The sequence below is a fragment of the Mustela nigripes genome, chromosome 16 (assembly GCF_022355385.1).
Source record: "Mustela nigripes isolate SB6536 chromosome 16, MUSNIG.SB6536, whole genome shotgun sequence".
NCBI lineage: Eukaryota > Metazoa > Chordata > Mammalia > Carnivora > Mustelidae > Mustela > Mustela nigripes.
Window position 1 is genome coordinate 31,008,189 of NC_081572.1, and position 21,481 is coordinate 31,029,669.

Below are 21,481 nucleotides of genomic sequence, written 5' to 3' on the forward strand. Positions count from 1 at the left end.
TGTGAGGGAGCTGAGGCCCTCAGGAAACCAAGCTGACCCCGGGGACACAGGGCTGCTTTGACTTAAGTGAGGGTTCTCTCTCTAGCTGCATGCTTAGAGACGGTCTCTTACTGCCCTGTTATCGTTCCATCCTCATCTGGAAAATGAAACTGGGTCCCTAAGATTGAAATGATGTATCCCACAAACAGTCAGGCTCTTAGTGTTTTTTTGGTTTTGTTTTTTTTTTTAATTTTTAAATTTTTATTTTTTATAAACATATTTTTATCCCCAGGGGTACAGGTCTGTGAATCGCCAGGTTTACACACTTCACAGCACTCACCAAAGCACATACCCTCCCCAATGTCCATAACCCCAAGGCTCTTCAGTGTTTTGAGTCATCAGCCTCATTAACAGCCTTGTAGAGGTATTTGTAACCCATTTTGCAGGATATTTTCATTTTATGGGAAACTGAAGTTCAGGATTCTACTCTAATGCTCTTGTCTTTCCAAAGTCAGGTTTTAGCTCCAAATTATGCAACTGTCCAGTGCCTTTGAATGGCACAAATAATGAGTGTGACTGAGACAGACTTGTAGGCTAGGTAGCTGTGCCTTAGGGCCTGGAAACGGCTCTGCAGACTCTGATGTAGTTCAGTCACCTGGCTGAAAAGACAACCTCAAGTGGTCATTCCTTGGCTCATAATAATGCGGCCTATGGGACCTCACATGGAGGTCATGGACCCAGACCCCTGAGCCCTCAATAGGCTGTCACCTAGGAGTAGCCTGGTCTGTCTCTGCCAGAGGAGGCACAGATCTGTTCAAGCCCAATCCTCAGCATGCCACCCCTATGCCATCTCCTGTAGCCTTGGCCTGGGACGATGGATCTGAAGGCCAGTTCAGTCTTCTGTAGACCTTCCTGTCCCTCCACAGAGAAAGGAGCAGGAGTGACTTCCCCAGCAGCCTTGGAAGGAGGCCTGCACCCTTGTGCCTTGAGCTCTGATGAGAAAAGGCTGTGCTGAGAATAACCTTCTTGCTTTGTCCTTTGACTTTGGTGAGGCCCACCCAGCCAAGCTTGTGCTGTGTGCTATTTTTAGCATGTGGCATCCTTTAGGAAGGCCAAGTACATGTGGTTTCAGCATACAAGCAGGTCCTGCTGTGGACGCTGCTGCTGTCTCCCAGTCAGTGTGGGGGGGGCAGGGGGGTGGTGAGGAGAATAAAGTCACCCTAAAAACTCTCGTGGGGTGAGTGTATGGGGTGGTAGCTGCCTTAGAGTTCCCTGGGGCTGCCTTTTTTGTTCTGGATCTGTGGCAGAGGCAGCCGAGGAGTCAGGGAACTCCCTGGTTTTAGGGCCTCTTATTGCCCTTGTGGCCAGTTTGTCTGAAAATGACATTATCCCACTTAAATGGGAAGTCACCTGACTGAAGAGCGGTCCTCCACACAGACGCTAAAAACTCTGTCAAACTGTGGTTCTGTTGGCAGCCTGATTACTGGCATCTTCTGGCTTAAGAACCAAAACAAAACGAGAGGCAGTAAGAGCCATGCCCCTTACTAGGAATTCTCACGGGGGGGGGGGGGGGGGGCTACAGAAGCTGAAGAGATATGAAGGAGTTCGATGAATTCAGCTCCTCACCACCATCCTACCTTCTCCCCCTTTTTTCTGTTCTTCCCATCCTCTAACTTGGAGCTGCCAACTCCAGCCCATCTATCTTTTCTGATTAAGAAACCTTCGAGCCGTATAAGGCCCTCTGTTGCCTGTGGTTTATGTTGGCTGGAGACCGAGGTTGTTTTTGCAAAGTCTGATTCAAAGAAGTAGCAAGGGGTGTGTGTGTGTGCGCGCGCGGCTCATGCGCATGCGTGCCTCCATTCCCATCTGCTCCCTAGGGCTGGACTGCCTTCTTGGAACAGATTCATCTGGTGGGGCTGGGGGGGTGCTAGGGTGAGGGCCTAGCATTGGCTCCAAGGCCAATGAGTGGTGTGGCCTCAGGGCTTCCTGGCAAATGCATTTGCTGAGAACTCCCAAGTAGAAAGTGAGCCCCTATTGGATCATGTAGTGTGTACCTAATCTACCAGCCAGAGAAGCACTGTATTTCTGAAATAGATTCCAGAATTTGCTTCTGTTTATTAATTAAGAAACTATAGGGGCACCCAGCTGGCTTAGCTGGAAGAGCATGCAACTTGATCTCAGGGTTGTGAGTTCAGACCCCGTGTTGGGTGTAGAGATTATTTATTTATTTACTTATAAAGATTTTATTTATTTATTGGACAGACAGAGATCACAAGTAGGCAGAGGCAGGCAGAGAGAGAGGGGGGCACGGGCTCCCCGCTGAGTAGAGAGCCCGATGCGGGGCTCGATTCCAGGACCCCGAGATCACAACCCAAGCTGAAAGCAGAGGCTTTAACCCACTGAGCCACCCAGGCACCCCTGTAGAGATTATTTAACTAAAACTTCAAAAATAAAAGTCAAGGGATGCCTGGTGGCTCAGTCAGTTAAGTGTCTGCCTTCGGCTCAGGTCATGATCCTGGGGACGAGGGATTGAGCCCTGCATTGGGCTCCTTGCTTGGTGGAGAGTCTGCTTCTCCCTCTGCCCTCACCCCCTTCATGCTCTCTCTCTCTCTCTCTCAAATAAATAAATACTCTTAAAAAAAAATTCAAAACTGCATCACTCAAAAAATTTTAAAAAGAAACGAAAAGAAACTACAGCCTCTTGGCTCTTTGAGCTTAGCAAGTCTGTTCTCCTCTTTGGAGAAAGTTAGGTGAACCTGTCCCTCCGGGTTCTTGACCTTCAGCACAGCTTCAGCTGGTTGATGGTGGAGAGCGATTTCTCTGGCAGCAGCCCTTCGACCTCTTCTTCCCCTCCCTGCTTCTTGCTGTCTCTTGAGTCAGCCAAGTGTGTTCCTGCCCTAGTACTTTGGCACATGCTCTCCCTGCCTGGAACTTTCTCGCCTCTCCTTTCCCTGTCCTCCCAGATCTTGGCACAGCTACCCCTCACTGTTCCAGCTCTGCTGCCACCTTTGCAGAGGCATTCCCTAACCATTCTGTCTGAAGCTCCCTCTGCCAGGCGTACTTAACCCAGCTCTTCTCCACCTGGGTTCCTCGTCTAAACTACAGAGCACATGACTAAGTGACTAACTCCACTAGTACCCTTCCAGATGCACAGGAATATAGTTAATTTGTTACCTACAAGGGGTGCTTAGGCTCTGTTCTCTGAACACCCTTGCGAGGCTCCAGGTTTATGCTATTGGGTCACTGTATCTTCACAGCGTCTTCTCTGAAATGTGACTGCCAACCCCTCCCTCTGCCTTTGCTTCTTGAGGGCTCTTTTCACCTCCTCAGCCCCCTCCGCTGGATCTGGCTCACTGTGGGAATTAAAAGCTTTATTCAACGACTAGTCTTGAGGGGTCCTGCTGCCTAATGCTGGTTAGACCTCAGGAGGGTGGGGAACCCCAGTACCTTAGCACTGGAGGGTCTTGCTGTCACTAAAGCCCCTGCTGTTGTGGTTACTACTGTCATACTGGCAGGGCAGTTCGGGGGCTCTGAAGCAGAATTGACGTCAGCTACAGGAAAATTAAAGCAATCCAAGTTTGTACATAGAGTTGACACTACAGGCTATAATGGTTAACAAGAATCCTAAAGGTTTGTGGTAATAGAGGAGCGCCTGGGTGGCTCAGTCGTTAGGCGTCTGCCTTCAGTTCCAGTCATGTTCCAGGAGGGTACTGGGATCAGGCCTCGCATCCCACTCCCTGCTCAAGGGGAAGCTTGCTTCTTCCTCTTCCACTCCCCCTGCTTGTAGTCTGTCTCTTGCTGTCTCTGTCTGTCAAATAAATAAAATCTTCAAAAAAAAAAATCTATGGTAAGAGTGCATCTCTTGGTATTTAATAGTTAAGAATTTTAAAAAAACATTTTATTTATTAGAGAGAGGGAGCAGAAGCAGGGGGAGCTGCAGAGGGAGAGGGAGGAGACTCCCTGCTGAGCAGGGAGCCTGATGCAGGACTCAGTCCCAGGACGCTGGGATCATGACCTGAGCCAAAGGCAGTTACTTAACTGATTAAGCCACCCGGGTGACCAAGAATGTATTTTTTGTTCTATCAAAGCACTGCTGGTAGAAAGATTTGATACACAAGTTATACACAGTTACTCTTTGAAAGAACAGCTCTTCTGAGTGTTCCTTGACCAGCAAGGAGCTGAAGGCAGCTGCCCTCAATTCTTCTAGGCTGTCCTCCTTGCCATTTACATCTGTATTTCTAGGTGGAATGCTTTTCTTTGCTTTCCTTTCTTCCTTTCAAAAAAAAAATTTTTTTTTTTTTTTTAATATTACATGATTGTTTTTCTACTTTGGAAGGTAAGGACTTGGCTCATTCCTACACTTTTTTTCTCCCCTCATCTTCTTGGTATGGAGGTAGCTAGCACAACTTCTAGTCAAGCTGTTGTTGAGTGTACATTATGATGTAAATATTGCTTATGGCCTCAGAGTTCTTGGTATTCCCTATTTCCTTTCTTGTATCCACCCCCCACCTTTCCTCTCCTAGGTAATTTCCTGTTTCTTTACCTCCCTTGTCTAGGTCTCACCTGATTGCCAGGTCTTCACTGAGCCTTTGCCGTTGCTGAGTACCTCATTATGCTTAAACACAGCAGGTTCTCAGCTGTTCCTGCTGTTCCTGGGAGGCACCCCTGTCCCTGACTCTGCTTCCCCTTCATTCTGGGAATCCATTCTTCCCTTTTTTTATGTTGCTTTGTGGATGGGTGTCCCCCCTCCTTTCTTGGTTTACTCCCTTGTCTTGGTGGAGCTTGCTGAGGAAAAAATGGAGGAGGGTGGGCAACTAACTAGAAGCAAGTTGATTCATGCTCAAGGACAAGTTCTTTTGAAGGGATGGGTTTGGGGTGTGGCTGAAGACTTGGTGGGAAGTCAGCAAAGACAACGAGGCGCCCACAGTCCTTTCACCATGCCAGCAGAGTGTCTGGCTTCTCTTTATGGAATAGTTTCAATGAGAGGGGATCTGGATTGGACATCAGGTAGTGAGGAGAAAGGGTATGGAATGAAAGTCTACGTATTGAATGGGACAACCCAAGCTAGCCCTCTTGGCTTTCACAGTGCTAGTGTTCAAACTGACAACCTCTCCACCCCGGGACATTGGACCATTCTAATCTGTGGAAACTGGCAGCCTCATTTCTGTTTGTCCTCAGCCTCAGCTAGGATACTTGCCTGACTCTTGGACCAAAGTTGTCAGTTGGCCAGTGGCAGTGGCAGAGGGTGGCACCAAGAGGCCCACTGAAGAAGGTCATTGGTTTTGTTTGTTTCTTTTTTTTTTTTTTTTTTTAAGATTTTATTTATTTATTTGACAGAGAGAGATCACAGTAGGCAGAGAGGCAGGCAGAGAGAGAAGGAAGGGAAGCAGGCCCCCTGCTGAGCAGAGAGCCTGATGCAGGACTTGATCCCAGGACCCTGAGATCATGACCTGAGCTGAAGGCAGCGGCTTAACCCACTGAGCCACCCAGGCGCCCCGGTTTTGTTTGTTTCTTTGGGGGCAAAAAAAATAACAGACTTTAAAGTGCCTCAAAAGTACAGTCTGTCTGTTTCATTTCTGTGTTCTGCTGTGCTTTGTACCCTGTAGGTGCCCATAAATATTTGTTGGGTGGAAATGACCTTAGGCCTTTATGTGATTTCTGAGTTGGTCATATTCTTCCATGTGCCATTTGGGAAATCATTGTTTCACCTGTTGCTCTGCCTACCTGAGGTGATGGTGTGAAGGTCTGCTTGCCTTACATGGTCTTTTCTGAAGGTGTGTGTCTTCATTAGCTTTTTTGGGTAAGATTGTTGTCAGAGCACAAGTTCCTATCTTTTGGGCAGTCTTGGGTAGTGTTCCGTGGTCATGATCGGGAACTCTGTGTACCTGGGAATACTTCCCTGGCACCTGCTTTATCACTATCCTCAGAAATCTGTCAGAATTTACTGGTAACGCAATCTGGTGGCCAAGAGCTAGGAATAAGGGACAGGATGGATGTGAAAACCATGTGAAAGCTGCATTCCTACCCCCCTCCCCCATGAAGCAGTGGGAAGACCTTTGTAGAAAATGCTGATTTCCCCCCATCTCCCCTTTATCATTTGAAACCTAATGAGACTGGACCTGTCAGGTGTTACGTCAGCAGAATAAGGGAGACTGGGCATGTCACCTTTGTATGGAGTTCTCTTTTTTACCAAGTTTTCCAAACTGGGAGTTAGTTTAATTTGTAATTGATCTAGAGGAGAAACAGCTCTTAATTTGAGACCATGTCCTAAGAAGGGATTTTTCGCTTCTGGCTCTTCTTAACCTGGAGTTCCTGGGATTGGGCTTTGGGTCTCCATTTTGCCTGGAAAAACCTTCACTGAGCAGGTGCTCCCACCCAGACACTACTGGGTTAAGCCTCCAGTTTCCTGGAGAGCAGCCCAGGAAGTGTTCTGTGACTTCTGGACAGCTGATCTACTGAGAACAGGGAATAGGCCTGGGCAAGGCATGGTGCCTCACCTGGCCGCTCTGTGGGGCCATCACAATGAAGGGTGGGGGGAAGTATGGGGCAGGACCTCACAGCCCCACTGTGAGCTAATTTGGAATCTTTAGGGTGCCAGCATGAGTCACAGCCCACACAGCCCCCTACGGTTGAAGGTAACAACTGTTTGAACATCAGGGCTGGGCTGAGAGCTACCTCCCTGAGGCATGGCTCCAGTACTCTGATTCCCGGGCCCCAGCCATGCTGCTGAGGGGGAGTGGCCCAGCTTACCATCGGCCTCACCCTCAGTGGCAGCACCAGACTGCCCAACAAGGTAGGCTTTGGTTTTCACAGCATTCACCCAGCTCTTGTGTTTATTTCTGGTCTGCTGGGAACACCTCTAGGACTGTGCTTTCTTGTAGCAAGCCACCAGCTATATGTGGCTATTTAAATTGAAATATTAAATAAAATTTTAAAATTCAGTTTCTCAGTTACACTGGTCACATTTCAAGTGAGTAAGTAGCTGCCAGATAGTCTCCACTTGGAGATCACCCGGGCGTTTGCCTCTTGTGACCTGCTCTGCTTTGGCCATGTTTCAGCTGCTGCCTCTTCTTCCCATTGCCTTGAGTAAAGGTCAAACTCCCTTTTGTCTGGCCCCCTACCAGCTCTTCAGCTTTGGCTCCCAGGACTTGTTCTGCTCTGTCTGGATCTTGCTGCTCCCTTCCATCCCCAAAGGCATCTTGGGTTTAGAACTTTAATTTATGTCTGTAACCCACCATTGCAACCTGAGCAAATTCTGACTGCCTCTGATGCAATCTTGTTTGGGTTCTGTTTGCCTGCTTCTGAAATTGGGCTCAGGTGTGTGAAATAGGACATTGGTGGAGGTGTGTGAGAGACGCACACAGATTCTTCAGTATGCATTGGGAGCTTCTGGTGGACAGAGTCTTTTCCTGACAGCAACTTAAACCTATTTATGTGTGAATTATTACATGAGTGAATGTATGTGTGTACGCTCAACCTGATGAGGAATCAGGTAAACCCATCCTGTAGAAACCAAAAGGCCCTCTTGTGGTCTTGCACAGACCTCCGTGTGTGTGGTCTTCCTCCAGCTGACTGGTGGAGGTGGAGTGGGAAAGGGGGAGGGCGAGGGGGACTTGACCTGGCCCACAGCCATCTGCTCTTTGAAGGCAGTGGCAGCAAGTCCCGGACTTCAGGTTCTGTATCATGTAGCTGTTTCCTGTCCCTTGAAGACCGCCTCAAGGGGAAAAGCCCTTCAGCAACAACTTGATGGGCTGAGCATTCTAGAGATGGACTGGGTTGAACACCTGGGGAGAGTCTTTGGTGATATGAACACATAGGCCTGGAATAATGGATATATTCATATTTCCACTTGGAGCGGGCATTACCTAAAAGACTATTTAGATTGCTGAGTGCATGTGACTTCACTGACCAGGCCCAGGTCCGCACTGGACTTGATAGCCGCTTGGCTCCCAAGTGCTTGTATTGATGATCAGCTTTCCCGTCAGTTAACTACATGAAGCTCTTTTTTTCCCCACAATAACTGCAGCCAAACAGGCTTAGTCACTGGGACCCACAGTTTGTACTGTTCCCAGAAATTTATTTTCTTGTTTAGCAGAAGGCTCTAGACTGCAGTAACTGGGTTGGTCATCGGTGCTGGGAGTGAGGCCATTACTTCTCCAGAGGTAAGTTCTTCTGAGAAGCCGCAGGTTCCTCTGGGAGGAAGGAAAGGAATCCTTTTAGAACCCAGACAGAGCAGGTGAACCTAAGGCTTTGTGGGGCCACAGCACGTGCCTGCCTTCGGCTCTGTGTGACCACTGGGCAGCCAGCCAGCATGCATCTATTTCCGGGCAAATGGACCCGCTAAAAATAAGCAGGCAGCTATTTAATCCCAACAGATTCAAAATAGACACGTCTCCTCCCCGCCAACCCTCAGGCAGGGCTCTGCATCCTTCTGCAAGGCTTTTCTCTGGTTTGCCAGAGTGTCTGGGGCCTCGGGAGGGGGAGTCCCTGGGGGAGGTGATGACTTCAGTTAGCTGTGAGTGTGAAGGCTTGTAGACCAATAGTGTTAAATGCCACTTATATCTTGAAGTTTGGTTTTTTTTACAAAAAACAAAAACCCAAAAACCGGGGCAAAGAGAGCAATTCGAGAGTCTGTTCCCAGAGAAGGCAGATAGGCTGAAGCGCACACACCTGTGCATGTGGGCCTGCATGTGTATGCGCGGGTGAAGGCGGCTGTGTCTGAGAATTCAGGACGGGCTGGGGCCTCTTGCAGCACCTGCCCAGGCCTATCAGACCATGTAAAGCAGGGAAAATGGCACTGTATGGATTCACAAGAAATCCCTTTGACTGAAGTGAGATTGGCTAAGGTAGGAGCCTTGGAAGTGAAGGGCTGAAGAAGGGAGGGACTTTTCAGGACTGGGGGAAGTGGAGGCTTCAGTCACCAGGTGCTCCCAAGTGGCGCCTTTGGGCAGCAGTGCCTTCAGTGAGTCCCAGCAAGGCTCCTTTAGGTGGGCCAGCTGCTCATCCTATAGGCTCTTGGCCCTGTTCCTGGTGGAGATGACTGGTGGGTCTAACCACAGTCCCCAGGTAGCAAGGAAAAAGACAAAAACCTGCCTTCTCCTGCCTGGGGATCTCCTACCTCTTTCCTCAAGTTGCAGGAGCACTTCAGTTGGGCAGTTCCTGTCCCCAGAGGTCTGCATGGAGGAGCAGGAGTCCTGTCTCCTGGCTCTCCAGCTCTAGTCTGAGGGCAGAGTGGTGGACACTGGGGATCCGGGTGAGGCATTCATTATTCTTTGGGTTGGTGTTGGGTGATGCCTCAGGGTACCAGTGTTGAACCTCAGGGACCCTCATGCCACAACAGCAGGAGGCATCTGGCTTGGCAATGGTGCTGAAATGGTTTCCTGAGCTGTAATTAGCCACGTAGCTGCAGTTAACTGTCTGCAGAAGGCTGTGGAGGGTGGGTTTGGGGGCTCAGAGCCTCCATCTCTGGGATACTAGTGGGCCGGGGTGGGGAGGGTTAGGTGGGTGTGTGGTGGGGGTCTCCTGCCAAGACACAGGGCAGTGTTGTGTCCCCAGGTGACTGGTCCTGTGCTCAATGTGAACCTGGTCCGGGAGAAAAAGGGATGAAGTGGGGCTGGGGAACAGTGACCCGGATCGGGGGCAGGCAAGGGGGTACGTTGTAGTGTGGATCAACTAGGGTGTAGGACCAAAGCCAGGCTGGGAGGGTATGCTCGAGTGTGGGCCTCTGATTTATAGCCCATTCCTGGGATCTCCAGAGGTGAACCAGGGTCAACTGCTGGGTCCTTAGGATTAACTTCTAGTACCAAAGGGGTGGGGGCTTCTCCCAGCTGTTTTGAGAGGCAATTTGTATCTTGGGTAGCAACTCCCTCCTTGCACACCTCAATTTGAGTTTGGCCTCGTACCTTTGTTAAAACCGGAGACTGCCCTCTATAGGTTGTTCTACCTTAGGATTCTTTATCTTCCTCTCTACCCCATTCCATGGAATTTTGTTCTCCAGATCAGAGAATTGGTAGAAGACCATGGGAATCAGAACTATAAATCCTGCTGAAATGAGATTGACTAGTTAGTAAGGAATCAGAATCTAAATTGGCAAGAGGAGAACACAAGTTGAGATCCCAGCCACACTTTTCCTGTTGCTTTTCACCTATTGGGTGGGGCTGATCTGACAGTAGGCCACATCACAGTCATACTGCTTTATCCTGAGCGCACCCTTCCCCCAAAGCCTCTGTTCCTGGGGATTTTGTTTTTATGTGGAATTTTATTTTATTTTTATGTGGAAGACCTTGACTGCAGAGAAAATACTCTAATGTCATCTACCACTTCTTCGAGGCTGTGCACTTTGTTCAGGAAAGTGAGTCTCTAACTTGAGTGTACATTGGAATCACCTGGGTTGGGGGCACCTGGCTGGCTCGCTCAGTGGCACGTGCAACTGTTGGTCTTGGGGTTGTGAGTTCAAGCCCAATGTTGGGTATAGAGATTACTTAAAAATAGAAAAATATTAAACAACCACCACCCCCGGCCAAACAAACCAAAAAACCTGGTACCTTGGTCTCATTCTCAGAGATTATGAATTTAATTGATTTCGGTGCCACCTTGGCCTTGAGGTTTTAAAAGCTTCCCAAGTGATGATAAGGTGCCACTAAGTTGGAGAACTGCTGAGAGAGAGAAGTTTAAATCTCTCTCCCCAAAAGGAAGAGATTTTTATCTTAGGTTAGCAGATAAGAAAAAAACTACTGGAATTAATAAATGAGGTCAGTAAGTTTGTAGGATACAGGATCCGTGTGCAAAACCATCTCCTCTCCTACAACTGGAAGGCTTGGCATGTATCCTTCCTGGTTTTTCAGTAGGATTATGTGGATGTAGACATTCCATGGATGGTGGTCTGCAGCTTTTGTTTTTGGTGTCACGGCAGTTTTTCTACATCCGTATGGGAGATCAGCCTACTTCTCTATCACTGGTATGTCCATGGATTCTGCAATATATTTAGCAGTGAGTCTCTAGAATTTTGTTTTGAATGATGCCCCAGTGAACTTTTATATAGGCCTTTGCCTATGCAGAATTTTTTTCTCCTTTTTTTTTCCCCCAAAGATTTTTATTTATTTATTTGATGGAGAGATTACAAGTAGGCAGAGAGGCAGGCAGAGAAAGAGGAAGGGAAGCAGGCTCCCTGCTGAGCCGAGAGCCCGATGCGGGGCTCCATCCCAGGACCCTGGGATCATGACCTGGGCCGAAGGCAGAGGCTTTAACCCACTGAGCCATCCAGGCGCCCCTAGAATTTTTTTTTTTTTTTTTTAAGAGAAGATGGCAGGTGTGCGGTTTTTAGGTCATAGTTATAATGTTTTAAGAGCAATATGAACTCCCCCTTTCCTTAATCCATGTGCTGCCTCATTTCCTCAGACACGTTAGTGTGTTCCAGACTTGACGTGGAATAGAACCCGACTGCCAATCCTTGACTATATGACCTTGAGCTTTTTTTTTTCCGAAGTATTTATTTATTTGAGTAATAACTATACCCAACATGGGGCTCTAACTCATGACCTCAAGGTCAAGAGTCGCATGCACCACTGACTGAGCTGGCCAGGTGCCCTGCTTGAGCTTTTTCTTTCTTTGTTTTAATTAAGCAGGCTTCACGCCCAGCATGGAGCCCAACTCAGAGCTTGAGCTCAGGACCCTGAGATTGAGACCTGAGCTGAGATTGAGTGGAACACTTAACCGATCAAGCCACCCAGGTGCCCTGCTGACCCTGAGCTATTTTGACCTTGATGATGGCAGTACATTCCAGACCAGGTGGTTGAGGATTAAATGATACAAGGGAGAACACCTAATGGGGTTCTTTGGAATCTAAAGTTGTGAGGAGCGTCATTGAACTTTCTGCCTGGAGGGATTGATAGGATCTTCCAAGCCTGGCCACTGCTTAGCTCTGCTTGATATTTTTCAGTCCCAAAGATTCACTTTCAGATATTAACAAGAAGGTTTATGGCTTTCCCCGCCCCCTCACTTTGGGGCAGAACATGGTTCCTGTGTTCTTCACTAACTGTAATGTGTTTGTGAATCCCCTGGGGGTCTTATTAAAATGCATCTTGTGATTTAGTAGGTCTGGGCTGGGGCTCTGTTTCTAGCAGGTTCCCAGGTGATGCTCAGTGCTTCTGGTTCATAGACCACCCTTTAAGAAGCAGAGTCCTAGAGCAGTGGTTCCCAGTGGAGGCATAAATCCAAACTAAGCACAATAAAGCACAAATCCAAATTAAGGTATAATTTGCAATATCAGTGGAGGATTTTTGGTTTTAAGAAGGCTTGTGATTTTTGCAGACAGAATAAAATTTACTGGCATGGGAGGTAGTGAATTATAAGCATTCTAAAATAAGTCTGTCACAAACCTCTAAAGAGAGCTAACCCAGCTTTGCACAGCACTTAATACATATTTCAATTAATCCTTGTACCAGCCATGTTTTATGAGCTGTGACCCCATCTTATGAGGAAGAAAACTGAGGTTCCTATCTCCTTTATGTGTCTACTGCCTTCTCCTCTCCCGGATCCAGTTGACCTAGGTGTCCAGGTTCCTGTCGCTTGGTATCTTGTTTCTCCTACTCCCAGGATCACCTGGGAACACAGATTGGTGTGTGTGCCTTGCAGACCTCCAGGGTTTCTCTGTTGCCTACAGGCTAAAGTTCAGACTCCACAGTGAGGCCCCAGAACCCTCACTGAGTCCACCAAACAGCTTGATTCTTCAAGCATGACTGTACCTTCATGCCACTGTCTGTTTTGCTGGTCTGTCCCCCTGGAGCCTCCCCCTCATCCCTTGGAAATCTTACTCATCCTTGGTCCCAGGGCTTTCTTGCTGCATAACTGTTTCATTGACTGATGATTTTGTGGGCGATGTGAGGGACATAGATATGTGTGGTTTCACGGGTCCTTAAAAATACTCCAGTATCTGGGTGCCTGGGTGGTTCAGTCAGTTAAGCATCTGACTTGATTTTGGCTCAGGTCATGAACTCTCAGGGTTGTGAGATCAGTGGATCCCGTCATGCCCTGCATTCAGCAGGGAGTCTGAGATTCTCTCTCCCGTGTCCTCTCTTTCCCTTTCAAAAAAATCCAGAACAAAACCAGAAAACAAAACAAAAAACCCTCCAGTGTCACCTGAGTAGATAAGTGTTCTGGGAGTTCAGAGATCTAAAACACTAAACACGCTATCCCCTTGGGGGAACATGGAATTTGGCATTGAGAAGTGATGAAGGAAGGGATTTGGGTCCAAGAGAAGGCTCATCTTGTTTGAAGGGAGTGTGTGTGGATGAGGGAGCAGAAGGGGGCTTGTCTCCCTGCCCACCTGCTTCAGGTGGACCGTGCTGTGGGTATGAGCAGGGGCAGGGAAACCCCTTACAGGGGCAGGAAAGAGAGAGAGCAGCTGGTTGTCTTGCTTGTGTCGTGGCATCAAGATCCCCCTACTTGGCTCTTATAATATCCCTTTCTTTTCCTCCTCTCCAGGTATAATTTCTTCAGGCCTCCAGGATGGCCATCCAGTTCCGTTCACTTTTCCCCTTGGCATTGCCTGGAATGCTGGCAGTCCTCGGCTGGTGGTGGTTTTTCTCTCGTAAAAAGCATGTCAGCAGCCAGGACAGACAGGTGGAGGCCGGCGCTGTGGAACGGAGGGCTGGCTGTGCCATCAAAGAGCCACATGCCCGGGAGGACCCCTGTCCTGGAGTAGTGTCCCCGCCCCCCAGCATCGGAGCCCCTGCAGAAAAGGAGCCATCAGCTGTGAGCAAGCCTCCCTCGGAGCCCCCAGCCTTGCTGCGGCCACATGCATCCTGTCGCCGGTCTGAGTCCTCCGGCAGCCTTCCAAACATCACAGATACAAGATTGCGGCCAGGAACACGCAGAGATGACAGTGCAAAGGTGGAACTAGCCCTGACGGGTGACGAAGCCGGGTCCGTTCCTCCAGAGTGTCCCCTTCCAACCCCAAAGAATGTTCCTTTCCCCCATGTGGCGACAGAGGTGTGCAAGCAAGAGGCGCTGTTCAGTGCGACGGGAGGGCGGGGCTGGCAGGGCCAGGCTGCAGCCCCCCAAGAAAAGCCAAGAGAGACGGGTGGGGCTGAAGGCACTGGGGATGCAGTGTCTGGAGAAAGCCTGCCTGAGGAGAGTGTGTTGTACCAGGAGCACGACTCCGACTCAGAGATCTGCAAGGCGCCCAGTCCTGGGGAGAAGAGGCAGGACAGACCGCCGCAGACGGAGGACGATGCTGTGGGGAAGCTGTTGAGCAGCCTCATCGAGTCGGCTCATGCAGAGCTGATGGAGGATGACGAGCTGCGGGCACCCCAGGTTGGCGACCGAGCCGGTGACGCAGATGGTGCCGGGGGGCCGGGCAAGGAGGAGGCCGTGGAGCAAAACGAGAAGATTGAGCAGGCTGCCTACCAGATCATCTCCAGAGTGATCTTGGAGGCAACTGAAGAGGTGCTGGCCACCACCGTGGGCAGGATCACAGATCGGGTGTATCAGGCTTCAGCTGGTCAGCTCCAAGGGCAGAAGGAAGAGAGCTCTGGGCCAGTCTGCCAGAAATCTTCTCCGGGGCAAGATGCCGGGGAGCCCGCTCCTGCCACCGTGGAGCCGGAGGCGGCCTCTGGTGCAGACGCCACCCTCCCCTCGCCAGGCCTGCCCACAGAGGACCTGCCACCACCAAAGACCTATAAGAGCTGCCTGAGCAGCCCTTTGTCCAGTCCCACCAAGGACAGGAAGCCAAAGAACTCCGCACACCACATATCCCTGGCCCCCTGCCCTCTGCCAGCCGTCCCCCAGGGAGAGTCACCTGATGAAGCCAGTGTTCTGGTGCAAAATGCCGGGTGTGTCCCCTGTGTCCCCTGCACTTCTGACAGTGGCCAGGATGTCCCTTCAGTAGCCTCGGAGCAGTGCTCGGATTCCACCAGCACTTCAGGGCTTGAAGACTTGTGTACAGACACCAACTCAAGCCCCAGGAGCAAGGCCATCTCCCCGCCGCTGCCAGAAAGTACTGTGCCCTTCAGCAATGGGGTGCTGAAAGGGGAGCTCTCAGACTTGGGGAATGAGGATGGATGGACCGTGGATGCAGAAGCAGATCATTCGGGAGGTAGGAGGGTCTTGGATGGTCCTCTCTTAGAGGAAGGAGTGGGGGGCGGTTCTCCTTTGTTCATAGGCAAAGGCTGCCAGTCTGCCTGTCCCTCTGCTACTTGTGCAGTAGTAATGCTCTTCAACTCCGTGTCCCTGTGGGCCTGCAGAAAATCGGGGCCCAGCGTAGCACTGGTGGGTAACTGAGAAGTTAGGCTCTCCTGAACCCCCCAAAGCCACAGGAGCTGTAACTTGGTTCGGCAGCCGGGGACCATCCTCAGTCCTCCCAAAGGAGCCAGCTCCGTGTTGGGTTTGGTGGTTAACCTCCACCTGCCTCTTTTCCTCTCTTAACCCTAACCTCTTAAAGGTTTTTATAACGGAGAGGCCTCCTTAGCTTTAATTCCCAAGTACCAAGAATGGGTGTGAACTTTTTTTCAATGGTTTATTTCCTTTTAATCATGTGCTTGTTCCCATGTCTTCACCTGCCTTCCTTCTCCAGAAGCTCTTACTGGGTAAGTGCCCAGAGAGCGGCCACAGCCTTGACACTTGAGGGAGGCTCTCGCTCTCCTGCCTTGTTGTCGCCACTATTCCTCCGCAGAGAGCCTCCGCCATTTACTTTCTGTGCAGCTGCAGTTCCGTCCCCGGGAAAGAGGGGCGCTTTGGTCACGAAGTGTCCACTGGGGTTTCGAGTGCTGACCCCAACATAGGCAGTTCAGACCGCTCACTTACAGGTCAGCAGCTCCTGACCCTGGTTTTGCAGCTACCCTGGGGTATTTTCAGTTATCTCCTACAAAGGGGCCGTGAATTCCCCATGGGGGTCTCTGCCTTGCTTGTCCAGGAGCCACTCCCTACTGCCTCCACTCAAGGAGGCTCATCTAAGGGTTGGGAGTCTTTTGTGGGAATTTGACTCCTTCCAGCCACATCTGGTGTGTACCCCACACTGTATTTTGTCATCTCTGAGATGGCTGTTGATTCCTGTACCTCTAAAGGAAAGAAAACTCATCATTGTGATCATGATCATAGAAGGCCAGAGACTCAAAGATGCATCCAGATTTCAGGGATGTTAGAATGTTGTTGTTTAAAGATCTTAACATGAGTAAACAAAAATTTTTCTAAGAATGGAGTTTCCCTTTATCCGCTGGCCCTCTGCTGAGTTAAGCCCATTAGCCATGTCCTACCACCGGCAGATGCAGCATGGCAGCTGCTCAGGTGTGGCGAGGGCCTGGAGTTGAGGCCTCGAGGGAGAGCAGGCTGGTGGCCGGGAGGTATAGGGACCACAGACCAGGGGCTGCCAGTGCCAATCACTCGGCACTCGTGCAAAGCACAGGCTCCCGCCTCCCCCGCATCTGCACCCGAGCGTGCATAGCCCTACCTGTGGGTGAGGAAGTTGGAACCTAGGAGCTTGGGGACTGCCGACTGAGGAGGCTGGCCTGAGCGCACAGCCTGCTGGAGTCTAAGCCACTTCTGGGTATCCCTGGGGTGACCCATATCGGCCAGTCCTATCCAGGGGAGGCAGGGGCCCCTGATGTTGAGGGACAAGGCCATTTCGAAGGTGACTTATCCTTAGCTGGGGACAGAATCTCTTTTAAGTCTTACTCTGCATCCAGACAACATGTGTGGCTTGGCAAAGGATTATGTCCAGAGTTTGGAGAAACCATGTGGATAATAACCTAATTAGTAGAATCTCAGGAGCAATCTATTTCTGGCAGTTAAGTTGTCCCATGTTTAAGCCAGAATCCTTCCTCTTGAGCTGGTCTGTAACCTGTGTTTTTCCGGGATAGCCCCTTGGGAGTGGAGCAGACCACATCATTGCCAGGGTCCTGCTTCCTGCCCTGTCATCTGGGGCATGAACTTGAGTCTTTTGACCAGGGGGGTAAAGACCCACCATGAGCCCCGAAGAGTATGCAGAGGTATACAAGTCAGGCCTCCACAGAGGAAGAGGGGGGCCTCCTTCATTTACTCCCAGTAGGGCTCCGGGCAGGATAAGAATGGGGCCCTTAGACGAGCCATCAAGGAAGAACTCTTCTAGCTCTGCTTGACTGAAGTTCACAGCCCATGAGCCCACGCTGGGCGCCGTGGGGGACTAGAGTCCCCTGGTCCGAGAGGCTGGCGCAGTTGAAGGGTGTGGGCTCGTTGTGACTGGCTGGTCTCTGTGGAGGCCAGCCCCTGATAGCTGGCTCGGGGGACCATGTGGACCTGTTGGCCTGCTCCCCCACCCTATGGACCCCCCCTTCCCAGCTCACCACTTGTCTCTGCTCCTGCAGCTGTGACTGGGTGTGGCTGCCAGTTCAGCAAGTGGGGCTGTGAGTGACAGGCTAAAATTAGGTGTATCTACACCCCCAGTCCTCCTTTCATTGGGGTTGTTCTAATAAGCCTTCTAGACTTCGGGTTGACAGTCACCTGCCAAGCTTGAGGAGGGGGTGTGGGGTGGGGGCCTCCTGGGAATGTGGATTTGGAAGTTCTGTGTTACTGACGGCTCTTAGCTGGCGTCTGTATGTCTGTGCATGCTGCTTCCTCCCCTGCAGGCTCGGACGGGAACAGCATGGACTCAGTGGATGGCTGCTGTGGGCCCAGGAAGACTGATAGTTTCCAGAATGCCCAAGTGGGCTCCAGTCCTAAGAAGGTGGACCTTATCATCTGGGAGATCGAGGTGCCCAAGGTAAGGGCTGCAAGGTCCACGGTGCCTCAGGCCCAGGGTCATCGGGCTGAGTGGGGAGGGATAGTAAACCCAAAGCAGCCCCCGAGTGAGCCAGAGGCTGGAGGGAAGAGGAGGCCCACATTCAGCTAGGGCCTGAGAGCTCCCTGTGATGTGAAGGGAGGGACCTGTTCCTGTTCTCATCTCCTTTAAAACTCGCAGGCTACTCACTCTTCCCCTGGGCTTCCTTGGGTTTGCTGGAGCTCCGATCTGTTTGGAGATGCTACCAAAAACCAGGCTGAGGACGTGGGCCAGCCCAGAGTCCCTTTGCTGTGCCTGCTCAGAGCTCCCCAACGCAAAGTATATTTGATAATTGAGCACAGCATAAATCCATATTTCAGAGAGCTTGAAAAGTATAGGCATGTAGGAAGAAAATAACAAGCTGCTCTAATCTCACCCCCGGGAGTGACTGTGAAGACGTGTGTTTCCTTCTCGTCTTGCACCCTGTGGTTTTTAAACAAAACTGAGATGATGGTGCTCTAATTAATGCTTTTAAATATTTAACAATTTAATTTTCCTGTGTTATTCTTTGAAAATATGATTTTAACTGCATTATTCATTGTATGAATGTCAGTTTACCTCACCAGTCCTCAAATCCAGGGTACTGAGGTAGTTTCGAGCTTCTTACTGTTGTAACTTAACAATTTTATTGGCTTGATCTTGATGTTTATCACCGGGGCTCAGAAATAATTGGCAAACTGAATTCTCCTGGGCACTAGCTCCCTGCTGCCGTGGAGACTTGGCTTGCTGTGAACCCTGGGTTAGGTAGGCTGCTTTGACCCCGGGGTGCTGGCTCCCTTGGTGTTTTCTCCCCCTGTGACCCCGAGAGCCATCATGCCCTCTTCCCCTTTAGTCATTGCAAAGGGCATGGGCAGACAGCTCTGTGTACCAAGCAGCTATGTCCCTGGTAGCTCTGCTGGGGTGGGGTCATTTGGGATTGTCTCAGAGCTTGTCTTACTTACATCATGGCTAAGTTGGGCTGCTTCTGTCTGCCTTGAGCTCTTGGCACGCCGGGCACTTCTGGAAGCCTCGTGCTCTGAAGGCCCCGGGCTACTATCAGTCGGCAGCAGAAGCCCAGAGGTTCTTTCTTCAACTTTTATTTTCAAATGGAGCCTCTCTATCTTCGAGTGTGGATAGACTTGAAGAGGTCGGAGAAGTCGTAAACCCACCCTTGTGCTGGTAAAACCTCTCCTAGTGTAGATTTGGGAGGAGAAGATGCTGGCTTTGCAGTTCTCTGGGTGTAGGCCAAGTTGGTGGGGAAGAAAAGGGAACTGCTGAGTCTGGGAGCTAGATTGTGTAGTTCAGCACTTGGTAGCTGTGTCATGTTGGGTGCGTTCCTTCGTCTCCTTGAGCTCGTTAACCTCATCTGTGAAGTGGTGATAAAGGTATCTGTTTCAGAGCTAAGCGCTCAGAACAGTGGCAGATGAGTGCTGGCATGTTCATAGTTAATGATATGTTTGAGCTTGGCCTTGTGTAAAACAAAGGTAGTCTTTGGGAACGTAGGGAATTGGTTTCCCATTAACACCCCCAATTGTGTCTCTTTCTCTCTCAGCACTTAGTTGGTCGGCTAATTGGCAAGCAGGGGCGGTATGTGAGTTTTCTGAAGCAAACGTCTGGTGCCAAGATCTACATCTCAACCCTGCCTTACACCCAGAACATCCAGATTTGTCACATAGAAGGTCAGTGGCAGCTGCTGGCCTGGGTTTCATGGTCTTGCCTGAAATGTAAAGCATTTGAGTCCTAATTATTGGAACCAAAAGTCCCCTTTTTGAAATCCAAATCTCTGAATAGACAACTGTGCTTATTCCCAGGTGAAGGGAGCCTGGGATAGGGGGGTCTTCTTCAGCCCTCCTCTCCAGTTCAGCTACCTGAAGGAGCCTCGGCTCCCTCCCCCAGATCTTCTGGCCGGGAGAGGTGTGAGCACTCAGACGGGCAGGTGGGGTGGTCGGGGTTTATGGTGCCTGCTGCTGCATCCCGTCAGAGAAGAAGGTGATCCCCTTGGTTGGTGAGGGCAGGTCTTTCCCATCAGCTAGCCTTCTTTTGCGTTCAGAGGATGGACACGGCAGCAGAGAGGTACCATTTGAAAGGTCAGTGGGTTTCAGGCCTCATTAGATGCCTTTCTTCTTAAGGCGAAACTTGGCTTTTTGGCACCTTAAAGATATACCTTAACTCTAGGAAAACTGTGGGGTGGGGATATGTATGTGAGTTTGGTTTGCTGTTCATCACACCCACTGTGACTCTCCTGCCTCTGCCCCCGTTCAGGTTCTCAGCATCATGTAGACAAGGCGCTGAACTTAATTGGGAAGAAGTTCAAAGAACTGAATCTCACCAATATCTACGCTCCTCCACTGCCGTCACTGGCACTGCCTTCTCTTCCAATGACTTCCTGGGTGAGCGTGCGCCTAGGGGACCAGACCAGACCTTCTTGTCTCCCTTTCACTCCAACCTGCCTCAGATAAGAAACTCCCAACACTGGGCCGAGAAGGCCAGAGTTCATTGATGCCTGTGACCTTTCACCGCTGGCCTCTTGTCAGTTTGGTTCTGCTTCTAGCCTGTGCTCTCTGTGGCTGGGCTTTGGGGCTGAAGTGCTGGTTCAAAGCCAGATGTGTCTCTGTCCCCAATTGGAAGAGCCATTCTTGGACTCTCTTGCCCTGGCACCTTTTGTGTCTTCAAGGCATTTGCCTAGAAAGGAGTATAGTCTATACAGGAGACTGGGTGCACCCAGACTGGCTTGGTGATGTGTTCAGAGTCCCAGACTAACACCTCGGAGGCCTGGGTGGGACCCACCCTTGTGTGTTTGGATGGGCTTGGAGTGGGTCCTTGTGTTCATTGCTCCTAGTTCTAGTCTAGTGGTGGCCCTGGTGAAGGAATCCCTTCCCCTTCCTTCTCACAGGAGGTACCTGGACTATAAAGGAGAAGAAATTCTCCCCACCCGGCCCCAGGCAGCCAGGTGGCTCTTTGGAGGGAAAGCTAACATGTTGACGCCCCTGTGTGCTGGGGTCTGTGGGCTTTCTGGGGCCTGTCCCTCAGGATCCCGCAGCATGCCCACGGCTCTGCTTGAGCCGCCTCTTCCCGGGAGAAGAATTGTAGGGCTCTGTAGGCCAGATAAGATGACGGCACTTCACACATGGGCCGGACGTACTGCTTCCGGAGAACTGTCTCCCTGGGGTTGGTTTGGGAGGGTTGACTTCTTGGTTCTGTATCTTGCCCCCTTAAAAGAGTTTGTGCTATTGGGGGAGGGGTGGGTGTCCTGTTACTTTCCTCTGGATATTGGGGAGTGGCCTGAAGCCCATTCCATGCTTTACTAATGAATTCTAGCATTTTCTCCCCAGAAGGCTTGGACCAGCCACGCTCTTTAATTGTAAATAATTGAGCAGGTGGATGGCTTCCTTCCCTGGTTCTCTGTGTGGCTTGGTGGAACTGGAGAGGAGGTCGCAGCTGCCTTTCAACTAGCTGCATGGGGAAAGGAGGGAGGTCAGGACTCTTAGTCAGAGACCTGGCCACGTGACTGGAACGTGGCCTCTATATCCTCCTGTCGAGGGCACCTAGTTGTTGCCTGTAACTTGGCATCAGGAAAACGAGTGTCTAGGGTCACGTCATTTTTGAGAGCAGTCTTGGCCTCTGCTAGGGTATTAATATGGGACCTGACCACTGAGCAACCCACATTCCACATCCCAGAGTAGGGGTGAGCTGGGAGGTTGTCTGTGGAGGGCAGAAAGGAGGAGACAGGATGAC

The 21,481-nt window shown here is 50.5% G+C and overlaps 1 protein-coding gene across 2 annotated transcripts in view; it reads left to right on the forward strand.

Annotated features, from left to right (window-relative positions):
- The window catches only part of AKAP1 (A-kinase anchoring protein 1), a 37,117-nt gene that overhangs the window by 6,813 nt on the left and 8,823 nt on the right, over window positions 1-21,481 (forward strand). For both annotated transcript variants that reach the window (XM_059380144.1, XM_059380143.1), the window contains exons 2-5: window positions 13,462-15,073; window positions 17,577-17,710; window positions 19,299-19,425; window positions 20,009-20,136. In XM_059380144.1, coding sequence (XP_059236127.1) covers window positions 13,486-15,073; window positions 17,577-17,710; window positions 19,299-19,425; window positions 20,009-20,136 — 1,977 coding nt within the window. In that variant the 5' untranslated portion in view covers window positions 13,462-13,485. The remainder of the gene's footprint in view (window positions 1-13,461; window positions 15,074-17,576; window positions 17,711-19,298; window positions 19,426-20,008; window positions 20,137-21,481) is intronic.